At 44.1% G+C, this 17,602-nt stretch overlaps 1 protein-coding gene across 5 annotated transcripts in view; it reads left to right on the forward strand.

The window, feature by feature from the left end:
* BBOX1 (gamma-butyrobetaine hydroxylase 1) overlaps positions 1–17,602 on the forward strand; it is an 88,814-nt gene that overhangs the window by 296 nt on the left and 70,916 nt on the right. The window contains exons 1-5 of one of the 5 annotated variants that reach the window (XM_030560197.1): positions 1,267–1,285; positions 2,465–2,642; positions 8,510–8,905; positions 9,402–9,848; positions 11,790–11,904. In XM_030560197.1, the coding sequence (XP_030416057.1) occupies positions 9,468–9,848; positions 11,790–11,904 (496 nt within the window). In that variant the 5' untranslated portion in view covers positions 1,267–1,285; positions 2,465–2,642; positions 8,510–8,905; positions 9,402–9,467. Of the gene's footprint in view, positions 1–1,266; positions 1,286–2,464; positions 2,643–8,509; positions 8,906–9,401; positions 9,849–11,789; positions 11,905–17,602 lie in introns of those variants that run through there. The other 4 variants (XM_030560196.1, XM_030560198.1, XM_030560195.1 and 1 more) reach the window with 4 other exon arrangements.

Consider the following 17,602-nt stretch of genomic DNA (forward strand, 5'->3'; position numbering starts at 1 on the left):
CCCCCGGCCCTGCCAGGGGAGCGAGCGAAGGGGGCGGCGCACCAGAACAGGGGGGATCACAGGGCGCCGGGGGGCCGCTGCAGGGGAACAGGGGGAGGGGGTCAGCTGTGAGAACAAAACGTGGGGAGTGCTTCAGAGTGGGACACCCTGCGTTTAGAGCAGGGGTTGCAGATGGGGGCAGGACACGACAAAGGGGGCAGAAAGGGGACACTGGCTTTGGAGAAGGATTTCGGGGGGGAGGTTGCCATAGATTTGGATGGTGCTTCTTTAGCACAGGTCATGGATGTGCTCCTCCTGTTAGGACTTTGAGGGCTGTTGTCTTAGAAGGGGGTGGTTACAAATACCCACCTTGTCTGTGGCCCTTAAAGCAGATAACAACCACCAAGAAATGCAGCCACCTCTGGGGTGGGGAGCAGCAGCTCACTGGCATCCAGTGGTGATGGGAGAGCAGGGACATGGTTCTGGCCAAGGGCACCAGGGCAATGTGCTATCCTTAGGAAGTGTATCATGTGCTCTTTAGTAGTCAAGTAAACACTCACGAGCTGCTTGATTTTTCAGGTCTCACCTTCTCCATGGTATCTTTAGAAGGATTAAGAGCTAAGTAAACTGTAGACATCTATGCTCCAGTGAGTCTCCATGTTTCAAATCTGAGGTTCAGACTACTAAATCATTCCTCCAGATTGTTAATTTATTACATATTTAAATTAGATCTCGGGTTTTAGAGATGGATTTCTTGTGGACTTTGGATTTTTATTTGGGGTCTTGCATGGAGTAAGGTCTCTACAAACTAGCCCTGGAAAAAAATACACTTTTCGTATTATTAGAAACATAAGATTTGCCTTACACTTCAACTAGCAGTGTATTAAATCTGGTAGCTTGCCTTTGGCAGTGAGTAATGATGGCTGATGCCTCAAAGAATATGGAGAGAAGAATACTTAATGGATCTGGCCAATTGTACACTGCTCTATACTTGGGAAATTATTCTTTCCTGACCCCAGCAGTAATCAGTTTATGCTGTGAAACATGAAATTCAGTTAGCCCATTTTTACTTGTGTAACTAAAAATATTGCTCATAAAATCATCTAGCCCTTTAAAAAAAAATCCAGTTACAGTAATTGACTTTCTGACCTCCTGTGGGAGGGAGTTCTACAGTGTATTAGTCCAGGGTGTGTTAGAGCTGATATTTGTAATGTTTCTACATATGCCAGTTGTAGGTGGTCCTGTTGGCCCCTCTGGTCTCAGTGTGGTTTTACGCAGAGCTGGAGTATGAAATACATCTTGCCAGGTATCACTTTGTAAATGACCTCAATCCTAAAGCAATTTGTAACTAGTGCAAAAAGGAATTATGCAGCATGTTTCAATAAGACACAAAATCTTACCTCATCTATTTGTAACTCTCGCTTTCTGAAATGGTCACACCTTTGCAGCCTAGCAGTGGATGCATGAAAAATCTGAGCACTTAGCAGGCCTCATTTGCTTCACTTATGCATGTAACAGTAGTGATTTTTAATTCTTATTTTACTTTTCAGATAAGTGATTTATGGTAGATTTGCTAGCATACTGTTTTACTTCCAGGCTGTAAATTACATGTATAGATCAGGAAAGGTAACTGTTTATTGTTTACTGTGTTGATTATATTGATTTGGAAGGTTATGCAGAGCTGGAATTGCTGGACTGACAATTAACCCTGTAGGGAACACATGTTTATGGTGTTGCATATACATGTACTTAAATAAAATAACATAAACACTACAGACTTTAGATAATACCGTAAAATATCATACCTAAAATATCTTTCCTTGCCTCCTTTATTGTAAATGCTTTTCCTTTGCCTTTTGTCATAGTTTTGGAGGTACATTCACCTATATTACACAAATGTTGCTTTGCAGAGTCTTTCTGCTATTATGATATGCCTTGTTAGAATTCCCACTCTGCACCAAAGAGAGTGCACACACTTCAGGTTAGAGCCTCAATGAGATGCCCTAACCACTTGGATATAGAGTCATTCTCTCTCTCACATGTTCACCCAGTGACTGTAATCATTTCCATAGTCAGCTGCTCTCATGTCAGGAATAAGGAACAGGAGCACAAACTCTTAAGAAACAAAGACCCTAGGCCCAATTCTCCTCTTATACCAATGTAAATCAACAGTAACTCAGTTGAAATCATTGGACTTATGCTGGTATAGACCCAGTATATAAGTGAGAGCAGAGTCAGGCCCCTTCCTACTTTTATGAAAATATCTTTAATTACAAAATAGGGGCCATGTCTATATGGGGACTCAGGAAAATTAAGGCAGAACAACTAAAGGTGTGAAGTCAACGTGCAGAAACCCCCATGTGGATTTCTTCATTCAGGAGTAAAGTGGCCATAGTTTGCTGTAACTAAAAGCTCATTTTAATTTATATATTCAATGTGTTGTAACATAAAATGACAACTTTGTTGTTAATCATTTTATTTACAGATAATGAGCCAAATCCTCGGTGTAAATTGTTATAGCTCCATTTAAGTCAGTAAAACGTTGCCAATTCAGCTCTTTGGCCCAGAGCTTCTGATTTTTCCTCACCCTTATACTGTTGAAAATTGAAGAATTCTGCTGAAGTCTGTGGTGTTACACTGGTGTAAGTGAGAGGAGACTAAGGGTATGTCTACACTACGGGATTATTCCGATTTTACATAAACCGGTTTTGTAAAACAGATTGTATAAAGTCGAGTGCACACGGCCACACTAAGCACATTAATTCGGCAGTGTGTGTCCATGGTCCGAGGCTAGCGTCGATTTCTGGAGTGTTGCACTGTGGGTAGCTATTCCGTAGCTATCCTATAGTTCTCGCAGTCTCCCTTTCCCCTTGGAATTCTGGGTTGAGATCCCAGTGCCTGATGGGGCAAAAATCATTGTCGCGGGTGGTTCTGGGTAAATGTTGTCAGTCATTCCTTCCTCCGGGAAAGCAACGGCAGACAATCATTTTGCGCCTTTTTTCCCTGGATTGCCCTGGCAGACGCCATAGCACGGCAACCATGGAGCCTGTTCAGCTTTTTTTTACTGTCACCATGTGTGTACTGGATGCCGCTGACAGAGACGATACTGCAGCGCTACACAGCAGCATTCATTTGCCTTTGCATGACAGCAGAGACGGTTATCAGTCGTTCTGTACCGTCTGCTGTGCCACTGTAAATTGACAATGAGATGACAGTTATCTGTCGTTCTGTACCGTCTGCTGCTGTCATGGGTGCCCCTGGCTGAGGTCGGCTGGGGACGCAAAGACGAAAATGGGAATGACCCCCTGGTCATTCCCTCTTTTATGGTATCTAAAAATAGAGTCAGTCCTGCCTAGAATATGGGGCAAGTGTACTAGAGAGCTAGTGTATCAGAGAACCAGAGAGCACAGCCGCTCCATGTCAGATCCCGCAGAAATGATGAGCTGCATGGCATTCTAGGGGGTGTCCCTGCAGCAACCCACCTGTTGCTTCCCTCCTCCCCCAACCTTCCTGGGCTATCGTGGCAGTGTCCCCCCCATTTGTGTGATGAAGTAATAAAGAATGCAGGAATAAGAAACACTGACTTGTTACTGAGATAAAATGGGGGGAGGCAGCCTCCAGCTGCTATGATAGTCCAGGCAGGACATTAAGCGGTGCAGGGGAGAGGAGCCCAGCATGCTGCTGCTATGATAGTCCAGGCAGTACAGAATCTTTTCTTTACACGTGAAAGGAAGGGGGCTGATGAAGCTCAGCCCCCAGTTGCTATGATGAGGACGGTTACCAGCCGTTCTGTACCATCTACTGGGAATGACCAGGAATCATTCCTATTTTTACCCAGGTGCCCCTGGCCAGCCTCACCTGAGGCCAGCCGGGAGCACTCACGGGCTGATTATGACGACGGATAGCAGTCATATTGTACCGTCTGCTACCGGGGAGGGAAGGGGGGTGGATACTGCTCTTCACTGCCGCAGCATCGCGTCTACCAGCAGCATTCAGTAGACATAAGGTGACACTGAAAAAAGTCAAGCAACGATTTTTTTCCCTTTTCTTTCACGGGGGCGGGAGGGGTACATTGACAAGCTATACCCTGGACCACCCCGGACAATGTGTTTGACCCTACAGGCATTGGCAGCTCAGCTAAGAATGCAAATACTTTTCGGAGACTGCTGGGGACTGTGGGATAGCTGGAGTCCTCAGTACCCCCTCCCTCCCTCCATGAGCGTCCATGTGATTCTTTGGCTTTCCATTACACTTGTCACACAGCACTGTGCTGTGGACTCTGTATAATGGCCTGAAGATTTTTTTCAAATGCTTTGGCATTTCGTCTTGTGTAACGGAGCTCTGATAGAACAGATTTGTCTCCCCATACAGCGATCAGATCCAATATCTCCCGTATGGTCCACGCTGGAGCTCTTTTGGATTTGGGACTGCATGGCCACCCGTGCTGATAGAGCTCCATGCTGGGCAAACGGGAAATGCAATTCAAAAGTTCTTGGGGCTTTTTCTGACTATCTGGCCAGTGCATCTGAGTTCGGATTGCTGTCCAGAGCGGTCACAATGGTGCACTGTGGGATACCGCCCGGAGGCCAATACCGTCGATTTGTGGCCACACTAACCCTAATCCGATATGGTAGTACCGATTTTAGCGCTACTCCCGTTGGGGAGGAGTACAGAAACCAATTTAAAGAGCCCTTTATATCGATATAAAGGGTCTCGTTGTGTGGACGGGTACAGCGTTAAATCGGTTTAACGCTGCTAAAATCAGTTTAAACGCGTAGTGTAGACCAGGCCTCACAGAGGTTTTTGTAAATGTGTCGAGGGAAGAATAATATTAAAGGGACTTACTTTGCCAGCTGTTTCTAAGCTGAACTCCTCATTGGCCTCAATTGGGACTTGTTTTAAGAATGGAAAACATGATACGACTTGAGGAAAACAATAAACAGCCTTTTTATTCATTACACAATAGCTCTAGCCCAGGCAATCGCTCCACATTGAATCAATAAGCAGAGGGATTTGGCAACAGGAACTTTTGTATATTTAAAGAAGGAAGTGGGTAACTTCACCACAAAGGAAATATCTATGCCACTCTCAGCTGTTCCAGATATTCTTCACAAATGGTTAGCAAATTAAATCATACTAGAATTGAAGGCAGTTGTTTTATGCTGGTGTAACTCCATTGACTTCAGTAGTTACTCCAGATATATACTAGTGGGGGACCAGAATCAGGTCCAAATACTGGGAAAATTAGCAATGACACACAGTGTTTGTACACTTTTAAAAAAGCATGCTGGAATATTTTCATCACTGAAGAAAATTAGTATGATAGTTTCAACAGAATTGTTTTTCACCCAAAACATGCTGCGAGGCAGAAGTGCAACACGTTGATGTTTGGTTTTACTGCGGTTAATGAGACAGTCCTTCCCTTTTGAGAGAGTATTAAGGCTGCTTTAATTCTACTCACAGTAAGAAACTAAAGTGAATGTAGAAATCTCAGTATTAGCTAGTTTCAAAATTGAGTAGGTTTTTGCTGCCTCCTTCAAAGAACAACACTGGACTGCTCTCGGACTTCCTTATTAGGGAAAGACCTGTGTAAAGAGAATGACCTTGTATCACTTTCTGAAAGTGTCTAGATTCTGGATATGAAGACTAAACGTATTTTTAAATTAATATTTAGTGTTTGAGAAAAGGTCAGATTGATGGGATTAGAAAGTAAAGTCCTCTGTATATAGAACAAATGCAACACCTCCAGTAGTGCAAGCTTTCCCACTTGTAATGGAACTCATAGCTACTTCCCGTCCAAGATTCTTCCACCAATAGGTTATGTAGGGAAGAGTGTAGTACTATGCATCTGATATAGCAACATTTCTGTGTGAAAAAGAGTATCAGCTATTTTAAAAAAACAAGTTCCCTTAGCATGAAAGAAAAAAAAAAAGACAGACAGCTGTAGTAGTGGTTATCTGAACTCACACCCAAGGGAGTGCTTCTCAAATCAAATGAAAAGTCTATTTTTAAAATTGTGTTTGATTTGCAGATGTCCTCTTTACAACATAAATTATGCCCAATGGATAGATTCCAGAGTCTTTATTATCCCTTTTTCCTGAGCCATTCATGACATGGTTCGTGGCTTCTCTTATTTTGCATGTTGGCCTTGCTTTCCAAACCACTTGAGAGGTTTACGACCATCTATTTTAGAACAGATTTTGCTTGCCATGCATTTTGAATGACTCAGTTATCCATAACTGCAGACAGACACCGGTTAAGCAATACACATCAAAGGAGAACATGAAGCTGGTCATAGGCTCTTGCTGGACAAATTCCTGCTGTAATTTTCCCTGTGGTCAATTAGTCAGTTGTGAAACTCACATCGTTTCATCCTACACAGTTGTGTTTCCATACAGTGGAGCATAAAAACAATGCAAAACAGAAGTCTTGACTCAAGACTGATAAACCTCAAATAAATATTTTTAATATATCTATAAACCTTAAAGATGAGAATACAGGACAATTGCTTCCTTATTAATGTACCACATTTATAGTCCTCTTTACTAAAAGGGCAGTGTTTATTTCTATACCTTATTCACCCAATTATAACGTTTGCACCTAATAGCTAAAGTGTAAGGCCAGAAGCTTGTTCATGAGTAGAACAGAGACTGAAGGCTTTTTGAGAGCCAAATTCTGATCATACTCCTCTCTGAAGCACTAGAGGCAAGTGTGGAGCTGAACTGTCTGCAAGATATTCTGCCTACACAAGCTATAGGGAGATTAAGCTGGGAAAGGCAGGAACGAGACCATCTGGCAGAAAATAAAGGGTATTTAGGCTGTTTGCCCTGGAAGGAAGTTGGATTCAAGTCTCTCTTAGGTTGGCTGAATGGGGAAGCAGCTACCCCCATCTCCTCCTGATGCTCACAGTGATGTTTGGAGGAAGGATGTTGTGAGGCCAGCTAAAAAGTCCTAGGCATCTTCCAAAACACTTTAAAACATTGGTGATAACAGTGATTTGGTGGGTGAGTAGGTTAAAGATTAAATACGTGGATGGTGTTTAGGGTGCCCAGTCAGCAAATGTGAAAAATCGGACAGGAAGTGGGGAGTAATAGGAGCCTATATAAGAAAAAGACCCAAAATCGGGACTGTCCCTATAAAATCAGGACATCTGGTGACCCTAATGGTGTTTAAAAACATGAGTGAATTCACAGGAGTCTGACTGCAGGAAGGTACATTGCTGACAAGAAATTGGTGAAAATGTGCTTGTGAGGGCTGATAAACCCCTGCAAGAGGTTTATAATGCCAGCCCAAAATGCACTTTTTGTTATTCATAGGGCAAGAACATTGATCTCACCTTCTCTATTATAGCTGTGAAGTGCAGGGTGAGGGAATGGGGAAACTCTCCCTCTTCCTTGGCACAGCCTCCATTAGTATTGCTCAGAAGAGCAGCCCCTGCACCAGGAATTACTAGTGAATTATTCATTGGGAACAGCAGATAACTTATCAAAAAGAAGCCAAGAGAGGCACGGCATAGGTGGAGCCATTCTCCCCCTCGCCAAATACAGCACTGAGCAAACAGGCTAGCTAAGCATTGAAGGCCAAAAGAGGTGTCAAATTACCGTGCCTCTGTGGAAACGAAGCTCTTGCTGTCTGAGGCAGAATGCTTCCTGACCTTCCCCTGGTGCAGCTTAGCTCCACATCCTTACAATGGACTGGGCTTTGAAGGCACAGCCCAGCCTTTAGCCGTCATGAGTTATCCTTATACAGGAACTTTTTGAAATACAAGATTTTATGTAGGGCAGCTGATTGTCTTTTTTTTTCTTTCTTTCCCCAAATAACTTGAAAGAACCTTAGAGAATACACAAGGGACTAGAACTTCAGCTGGTGTAATGCCATTTTATTCAGGGAAGGTATGGTGATTTACACCAGCTGAGGAACCCTATCCAAGGTTTTCCGTACACTAAAATAGCCATCTTACGTATGTTCCTATTTTCACCTTAGTTTGGCATCCAGCTCTTCTAGGATTTTAATATTGCAGAAACCCTAATTGTTTCCAAATATTTGCTGAGTAAATCTGTCCTCTAAAGAGATTAGAATAAGTATCCAATTATTCTATATTAAAAATAGATTAAAACGTTCAAAATTCTTCCCAAGCGCACACCCTAAAGCTTTGTCTAAAAACTCCCTGTTACATTTGTTGAAGAGATTGCAGGCCATTTCCTTGGTGTTAATATTTTTATAGTTAGTAGGAATTGAGATTAATGTGTTGAAAAAAGTGATAAATAAACACAAATAGCAGAAATAATCATTCTGGATATGAACCATTGCTTTAGAAGAGGGAAAGACACCTACAAAGTGTAAGTGTAAATGTTTGCATGTGCGTGTAGTTTAACAGCTCATAGCTGTAATTGTGCATTGCTTGTATGTACTGTTATACAGACTTATTAGAAATGGTTGATAGACAATAAATGCGTCATTGGGATCCTTGGAGTAATATGTCCAAAGGAGGGAAAAAGTAGAAATATTTTACTTTTATTTTTCCATTCAGTTAAACTAAATAAAAACCAGAAGAAGCGCAAGGATCCCATCCCACAAAGTTCTCGCTCATAACCAGTGGGGGAAAATATAATACCCTGGACCAAATCCTGCAATCCTTACTCAAGCAGAACACCTATCAAACCCATGGGAATGTCTCCTATGCAAAGACTGAAGGGGAAGCCTTAGCCCCATTGAAATCAATGCCAGTTTGCTATTGACTTTAACAGGGCCAGGATTCTGAGCAAGGATATCAAGATTTGCCCTCTGGCATAAAAAAAAAACACAAAAAATCCTCGACAAACCAGAAACAAACACAAAAGCTTTGAAGTGGTGCGAAGTTCTATTAAAAAAGACCTGGGATTGATTTATTAATCCAGGGAGAGGAGGAACTGTTTTTCTGAATAAGGTAAATATTCAGTCACAGGTTCTGTTCTTAGTTTAATATCTGATGCATCCTGTGTCCACAGCCTATATCCTTCCCTTGCAGGGGAATAGTTCAGTCTTCTGACTGATACCATCATTAACTATATGAGTTGAGATAGGATACAGTACATTAAAGCCTACATTTTCAAAAGCAACTAGTGATTTTTGAATACCTCAAGTTTTGGGTGTCCAGTTTGAGAGCCTGATTTTCAGAAAGGTTTCAGCTCATTGAAAATCAGGCCTTTATAAGGTATATCAAGTTGAGGAAAAGTTGAGGCACCACCCAAATTCACTAGTCACAGTAGAAAATTTAGGCTTAAATATACATTTGTCTTTGGGCAAAATGTCTAAACTACGGAAAACGTGTATTCCCAGGAGTTCAGGGGAAAGGAAGAATGAGAAGGGGAAATTAGCATTTTTTTTGTACATTATATTTTTAGCTCTATTTTTTCTATAATTAATCTTGTTCTTATTTATAGTACTCAGAGGAACTTGCACTGGTAAAAAGCTATTCTTGCTCTGAAGATTTTGTAACAGTCGTCAAAATGTGGAATGCTGTGGCTAAAAACCTAATAAGGACTAAAGTCCACCAAGACTATTCACACACTCTACTGCTAGTGCAAAAGGGCAGGAGTATTCTTACAAAACCACCTTCCTCTAGGAATTGTTGGCAACATACAGCTGGAGCAGTTCAGCCTTTCAACATGAGTACGAGTATCCAGAAAGTAGAAGCTCTGGACGTGAATAATTTTGTCCGTATTCACTGGGAAGATGGGAGTAAGAGCCTTTACCCTGCTGTATGGCTAAGAGACAACTGCCAGTGCCCTGACTGCTTCCTGCGTTCTGCTAAAGCACGCAAACTGCTTTTGGAAGACCTGGATGTTAACATTGGGGTGAAGGAGGTCACTTTAACAGATAGACAAAAGGTATTTTTTAAAAGAAATTTTGCTTTCATGTGACATTTGTGTAATAATTCTTGCTAATCTGTTCATTAGCAACCCGAACAAAGAGAATAGTACTGCAGCTCGAATATCAGGATGTGCTGTAATCATGGATCCACAAATCATATTGTGTATTTGCAGGATTTCTAGGTATAACTATCACTTGAGCAATCCAAATCCTTTTATTTTATGTAATTCTTACAGTAAAATCCACTTCAAAAATATTAAGCATAAAGTATAGGAACCTCCAAAATGTTTTTTTTTTTCTAAATTAACTTTAGATAGATAAAATATTTTTACCGTATCCTTCACTTCTTAATCTCTAGGAGCTGGTGTGAGGATAAAATTGCATACTCTTAATACCTCAGACTTCCACTCCCTCAAACTTCTCTCCCCCTGTGTGTCTATCTCCATACCCTACAGCCCCCCTTTTCCACCATGGCTACTTTATGGAGGAAGGATAGTATGACTCCCCCACAAAGAAAGTGACTGTCTCATAACTGGCACACTGTCTGTCTTCCTGCAGGAGACTTCTGCTTGTGTTGTCACAGTAAAGCATGGAGTCCTTAAAGGCCAGGGCAAGGAAAGGCCAGGTGGTGGAATCTCTTTCTTTAAAGGTTTTTAAGGTCAGGCTTAACAAAGCCCTGGCTGGAATGATTTAGTTGGAGATTGGTCCTGCTTTGAGCAGGGGGTTGGACTAGATGACCTCCTGAGGTCCCTTCCAACCCTGATATTCTATGATTCTATTAAATTCTTTACTTGATCTAATAAATAGTTTCTAATTCATTTTTTAAAAGAGTATTTTTTAAAATGTATTTGATCTGACATTTATAAATGTATAAAGTAAAATTTGGGGAGAGAACCCTCCTTTGGGTCAGATCTGCCCTCAGTGTCTACTGTGGAATCCCAGTGAAATCAGTGAGGTTGCATGGGTGTAATTAAGAGCAGGACTTGACCCTTTACCTTCTTGCCTGGCAAATTGTAAAAGTTATAAAACAGATATGCAAACTCCATTCCCTTTATTTATTTTATCATTAAAAATACTCCTTAGCACTGGTATCTTCAACATGCTTTACAAACGTGGGAGGGAAATAAGAGTTGTTGTCCCCATTTTGCAGTTGAGGAAGCTCAGATGCAGAGTTGATGTGATTTGCTCAAGGCCACATGATGAATGGGTGGCAGAGCCAGAATTAATACTCAGGAGTTCCTAGCTTCCAGTCCCGTGCTCTGTCCATTAACATGCATTGTCTCTCCGAATTGTCTGAATACAAGGTAAACGCCTACTTTACCTGTACACTTGAATTATAATTATTAATTAAACTGTAAACTCTTTAGAGAAGAGCTTATGTCTACCTCTGTACAGCACCTAGCACGGGGGGCACTAATTCATAACTAACAGAAATAGATTTTAAAGGTATTCCTGTCCACGCCTCTCTTGTCTTTCTCCTTCAGTCCTTCCAAGTGGTCATCCCCTTCACTCCCAAACTATTGTCACTTCCTCCACCCTTTTCCACCTTGTCACTCCCTGCAATGAAATGCTGCCCTCCATGAGGTATTCATGTCCTACTTTCCTTTACTGGGACTCATACACAACATACCACTGCTGAGTGCAGCAGGGATAAAGAATGAAAGCATCCAGCACCAGTCAGCAAACACTATCACTTCTTCACTGTGAAACTGACCTCTTGTAAAAGGAGGGAATTAGGTAATGCTTAAATGGACTTCTGAAAGTGTTTGCAGTTATATAAATAAGAGAGAGAGGTTGCCCACAAGAGACATTTAATTGCAAAGTAGCAAGTAATATATTTCAATTACATTTCTAGTAAGGAGACTGAATTTTGCTGGTCCCTTGGGTAGTTGTTTCAGGTGGGCAGATTTCATTGAATCTCTCATTGTAAATTATCTTTTTTTATTTTATGATATAAGGTGTATATTACATGGCCAGACAAACACACGAGTGAATTTGAGGCTGAATGGCTGAAGAAAAGATGCTTTTCTGAACAAGCCAGAGCAGAAATGCAGGAAGAATTATTTTTACCAGGTAGGGACTAAAACCTAATCTGTTATACATTTCTTAAAACTGTATAGACTATCACATATTTGAAGGTCCACAGGACAGCATATATATATATATGTAGCATTGTAGTTGAAATGAAAAGGGCTCTTTTATTTTTCTTGTCTCTGTTAATAAGTGAGTTTCCTTTACATCATGATATCTAGAGTTTTATTGTCATTCTACAATAATGCGGTGGTTATGTTCCCTAGAAAATGAATTAACTTGTACACCATGCTATATAATGCTATTCACATTTCTGTTGACCAGAGCCGTAACTAGGTATTTTTGCGCCCAAGGCAAGAATATAAAATTGAGCCCTCCCCCAGGGCTGGCTCTTTGGCAGCAATTCGATGGCGGGTCCCTCAGTCCCTCTCGCCAAATTGCCACCAAAGAATGAATGAATGAAGGGGCAGTGGTGGAGCTGTGATTTTGGGGGGTCAGATCATGATTTTTGACTGCTTGGGCTGGTAATGTTGCTTCCAAGATGGTTTTTGGTTCCAGTCCAGTTCCAATCCAGAGAGGGACTCAGAGGTTAAGAGAGAAGGGAGGTGCTGGATATCAGCAGTGGCCACTAGGGATCAGCATGTGTCCTGAGAATGCTGGGAGTTCAGGTTTGCAGGGCAGGATCAGGGGTGGCAGGTTTGTAGAAATTTTGGTGGTGCCCAGAACCTACCTCCACCCAAACTCTACCCCCCACCCACCTGCCCAAGGCTCTGGGAGGGAGTTTGGGTGAGGGAGGAGGTCTGGGGTGCAGGCCCTAGGCTGGGGCAGGGGATTGGGCTGCAGGCTCTGGGAGGGAGTTTGGGCATGGAAGTGGTGCAGGTTCTGGGAGGGAGTTTGGGGATTGGAGGAGTGCAGAGGGATGGGGTGCAGGGGTGAGGGCTGTGGGTTGTGGCTGCAGATGAGGAGTTTGGAGTGTGGGAGAAACTCAGGGAGAGAGTAGGGGTGAGGGCTCTGGGGCTGGGAATGGGAGGTTTGGGGTGCTGGAGGGGCCCAGGGCTGGGGCAGAGGGTTGGGATGTTGGGAGTGAGGGCTCTGGCTGTGACTGGGGATGAGGTGTTTGGGGTGCTGGAGGGACTCAGGGCTCGGGCAGAGGGTTGAGGATGCTGTGGGGGGTGAAAGCTCTGGCTGGGCTTGTGGGCTCTGTGGTGAGGCAGGTCTAGGGATGAGTTTGGGGTGCAGGCAGGCTGCTCTGGGACAGGGGCCAGAGAGGAGGACTCCCCCAATCCCTTTCCCTGCTGGCAGCAGCAAGCTCTGGGAGAGGAGCCCCCCTTTCCTGCCCCCCCCCCAGCAGCACACTCACCCCCACCATTGTCACTGCATGTGCTCCTAGGGCCCCTCTCAGGTCCAGGAATCTCCCTCGCCTCCCCCATGGTGGGTGCCGGGGGTGCTGCGTGCACCTCCTCCCCCTGCTGTTGCCTCTGACTGTAGCCTCACTGGGGGTGAGGGATGGGGCTTCCTCCTTGTCCAGCATGGGGCAGGAGCCGTGACTGTGGGGGGCCCCTCCCCTGTGCTGCTGGAGGGTCCCATTGGAAAATGAAAGGATCTGAGGGGGAAGAGCAGGCTCACAGTCAGTCTGCCCTGGCAGTGAGATGGGGGCACTAGGACCCCGAAGAAGCAGTTGCTGCAGGGAGGCAACGTGGAGCTGCTCTGCTCTGGATCCGGGAAGGGGCTGGGGAATCAAGTCGGGGCCGGGAGACACTCGGGGGAGGCGACCTGGGTTATAAATATCTCTGTGCCAGCGGTTTTTTTTTCTCCACCACTTTCTGCTCCCCTCGACTTTGTGCGCCTGAGGCAAGTGCCTTACTGGCCTCGTCCTTGTTAAAGCACTGCTGTTGACCTAACATGATATTGGTGCACAAACAGGGAGCACTGTTAAAAACCTGGTTCTTACTCTTGAGTGACCCACCATCACCAACCTCAGACCACTAGGTTTGCTACAGTGCATGGATGGATACAGCTTTAGCCCCTCTCTCCTTGCTTGCTCTAATACCGTGAGCAGGTAAAGTACTGAAGCTGACAAGATTTCTGCTCTCATCCTTGACAGGATTGCTTTACATCAGTTGTGCTCTGCAAGAAAAGTGACTCGTTCTGAACTGAGGGTTATGATTTTATCTGTTAAAACAGGAATTTAGTTTTTATGAAAAGTGACTAGAGATGCAAAAACCCTATCTGAAATATGAATTTCCCAAAAGTTCAGCAGGGTGCAGGTCTGGGGTTGGGGGTTTAAGCACAACAAAAGGACAGATGCTGGAAGTTGGTAACTAATCATGGGGGTGAGGGGGAGGCACAGCAGGAGGTAGTTACTTTTGTTTTATTTTTAACTTTATTTTAGGGAGCTACAGATGAAAAAAAAAAATTCCAGGACACATGGGGCTTGAAGCTCTCCTGTGTCTGGGCTATGCTCAGTACAGAAGGGATGAAAATCAGGGAACCAGTTACAGCTTTCTGATTCGTAGCTGGCATGAGTTAGAGCATCCTAATGGCTCCTATAATGGGGTCAGTTGGAGCATCAAATGCAGGAGCCAGCTCTGCCAGCTGTACACCAGCTGATGCCCCCTCCCCCTCTCTTCCCCCCACACACAATGGGACTCTCAGCTGGCCAGTTATGGCCAGAATCCAACTCATTGCACCTCCTGAGTGGCACAAGGCATCTGGTTTAGAATTGAGATCCTGGCACCTGATGCAGTTACACAGAAACAACTAGTCAACAGAGTTAAAGTATTGTTTGCAATCATGTAACAACAAAAATTATTGCAAAGAGGTGGCAGAGTCTGGGAAGACAGAATACTTCATTTGGTTCAGTGGTTCTCAACCCACAGTCCATGGGCCACTTGTGACCCAGTCAGCAGGGGCGGCTCTAGGAATTCTGCCGCCCCAAGCACGGTAGGCAGGCTGCCTTCTGTGGCTTGCCTGCAAACGGTCCGCTGGTCCCGTGGCTTCGGCGGACCCTTCGCAGGCACGCCTGCCTGAGGCCCACCGAAGCCGCGGGACCAGCGGACCCTCTGCAGGCAAGCTGCCGAGGGCAGCATTCCTGCCGCCCTGGTGGCACCGGCAGAGTTCCCCCCGTGGCTTGCCGCCCCAAGCAGTAGTATACAGTAGTATACAGTGTGGGTGCAACCCACATGACACAAAGAGAGCCGCATATGCAGCCCATAATGGTAAATAGATTGTTAATCACTGATTTGATTAGTACATTTTGTCATGTGGCAGGATATTCTGTGGTTGTCTGCCTGTTTGTCTGTTCAATAGTATGAGTTTTATTCATAATAAAATAAACATACATTCTGGACCAGATTCACCTCCAGTAGCTCCAGGGAAGTTTGAAAACAATAGTTTCTTGCTCTGAAATCTCAAGCATACTGTAATATTGCACCTTGGCATGGTCTGAGTTTTTGTTGGCTTAATTTTTAATTATCAGTTCAAAGGTATACACTGCTGATCTCAGAGCATTTTGTGAAGTCTTCAAATGATATCAGCCCCAAACTCTCACAATTCAGTGTTTAAATCAATTTATACCCTTAATAATTCCATACATTTTCTACTCAGGAGAAATTGAATATAATTTATGCTCATGGTTAGCAGTTTCTTATCTCTTTCTCAAAACCCTTTTTCTGTTTTACAGTATCTGACACTAGCCTTGAAACATTTGTTCCCTTAAGAGATAGATGCTTCCCTGGGTTCCCCTCTTCCCGCCTGATTCAAAGCCTATTGAAGTTAATAGGAGTCTTTCCATTCACTTAAGGGAACTTTGGATCAAGCTGTTGAAACTTTCAAAATGGGAATATTTATTGTCTAGAGACAGAAAGTTAGTCTCCTGTCTTTCCATAGAAAACAACTCTAGTTTCTCTTCTCCTTTTTCTGAGGGGTCAGGGGGAGGTGGCTTGAGTGTCTCCCTGGGATCTACATGTAGAAAGGACCCACGTTTGTTGGGTGTACCCCTCCTATGAGGAAGTGTTGGCAGCCATCTCTGTGGCACTTTTCCCCCTGAGCTGGTTGGGTTGTGGGTAAGGACTGGGAAATCAGACTTTAATAACTAAGGAAGGGGATACTTTGTTATTTGGTCAATAATTTTCAGAAACTTGGTTTTCCATGATATAGATGAGACAATATGTTTACATATGTTATACTAAGTAATATAAATTGCCTGCTGTAATACAGCAATGATATTGATAATTGAGCTGGCTTTATGTTCCTGTGTGTCTTTCTGCTCTTCGCCATGTTCCAGGAAAATAAATGGTTGGATACAGTGAACAGCTTCTTTTAATTTTTCTCAGATTTCATTTGCAAGTGGAAGCTTTCATTATGTAAATTCAGTGTTTGTTTTCTAGACTCACATGGCCTGATTCTCCTCTTACACTGGTATAAATCAGGAGCAACTCTCTTGAAGTCATTTACTCTGGTGCAAAACACATGTAAATTAAGATGAGAATCAGATTCCGGTGGTATGATGTTACCAGTTTCTCATACCAAGCCAATACTCTTTCAGAACAATTGTAATAGCTAGTCTAATCGCTAACCATCATGCATTAGGTTAGAGGTTAACCTCTACTGTTGAGTTGTGGCATTTATTTTGCAAGTAGTTATTTGCTTTTTGTATTGGGTAATTTCTCTTTTTTATGATAGCTGTTGGTAAAGAACAACATTTCTGGTTTCAAAAACTAGATGTCAAAGGTATGTCAAAATCATAGGGAGGAACAAACACATCAGATTTATTGAATGCTTCCTCTGTTGTCTCCATGTGTGCGCCAGTATCTGAGGGGTCCTGGCTCCATGTGAGCCAGGTACTGGAGGGATCTTGCCTTTCGGGGAGTTCCTGAGCACCACTTCTTAATGCTTTTATGTGATCTAGGGCGTCACTATCCCCTGGTGGTATCTGAGACCCACTCCCTGCTTGGCTTTTGTGTGCAGGGATCTGGTGACACATAAGGATTTGACCCCCCATCTCCCATCCCTGCTGCCCAGGGGCAGTGAGTTGTATGGACCCATGGTGCCCTGTCTCCAGCAAATTCAGGCCTCAGAGGCCCAGTTCCACCAATGTTTGGGGCTGGGTCTCTCCTCCGGCCCTGCCTGCCACCTCTGCACGCCTCCTCCACTGAATGTCTCCTCTCCCAAGCGTCCCTGCCTGCCCTGGGCAGCAGGTGGCTGCCTTCTGCAGCTCTGTGTTGTGCCCCCTCACTGGCCACTGCAGGCTACAAGGGAACGATGCCAGGGGCAGACTGAGGCGGCGGCTGCTGCGCTGGCGGACGGCGGAAAGAGAAGGGGAGGAGACGCATGGCAGAACATCCCCTCTTCCCTCTTCCCCCCCCCCCGCAGCAGGCGATTCTGAGTCTACTCTGGGGATGGAGGCTTATTCTGGCTGGACCTCCTGAGCCGCAGCCGGGGGGGGCTTGGGTGAGTGTTGTGCCGGGAGGCCTGGGGATGGGAAGAGAACACCCACTGACATGAATGGAGCAAGTATCAGAGGGGTAACCATGTTAGTCTGGGGCTGTAAAAGCAGCAAAGAATCCTGTGGCACCTTATAGACTAACAGACGTTTTGGAACATGAGCTTTCTTGGGTGAATACCCACTTCGTCAGATGCATGTAGTGGAAATTTCCAGGGACAGGTATATATATGCAGGCAAGCTAGAGATAATGAGGTAGTTCAATCAGGGAGGATGAGGCTCTGTTCCAGCTGTTGA

The sequence above is a fragment of the Gopherus evgoodei genome, chromosome 4, assembly GCF_007399415.2.
Source record: "Gopherus evgoodei ecotype Sinaloan lineage chromosome 4, rGopEvg1_v1.p, whole genome shotgun sequence".
Lineage (NCBI taxonomy): Eukaryota > Metazoa > Chordata > Testudines > Testudinidae > Gopherus > Gopherus evgoodei.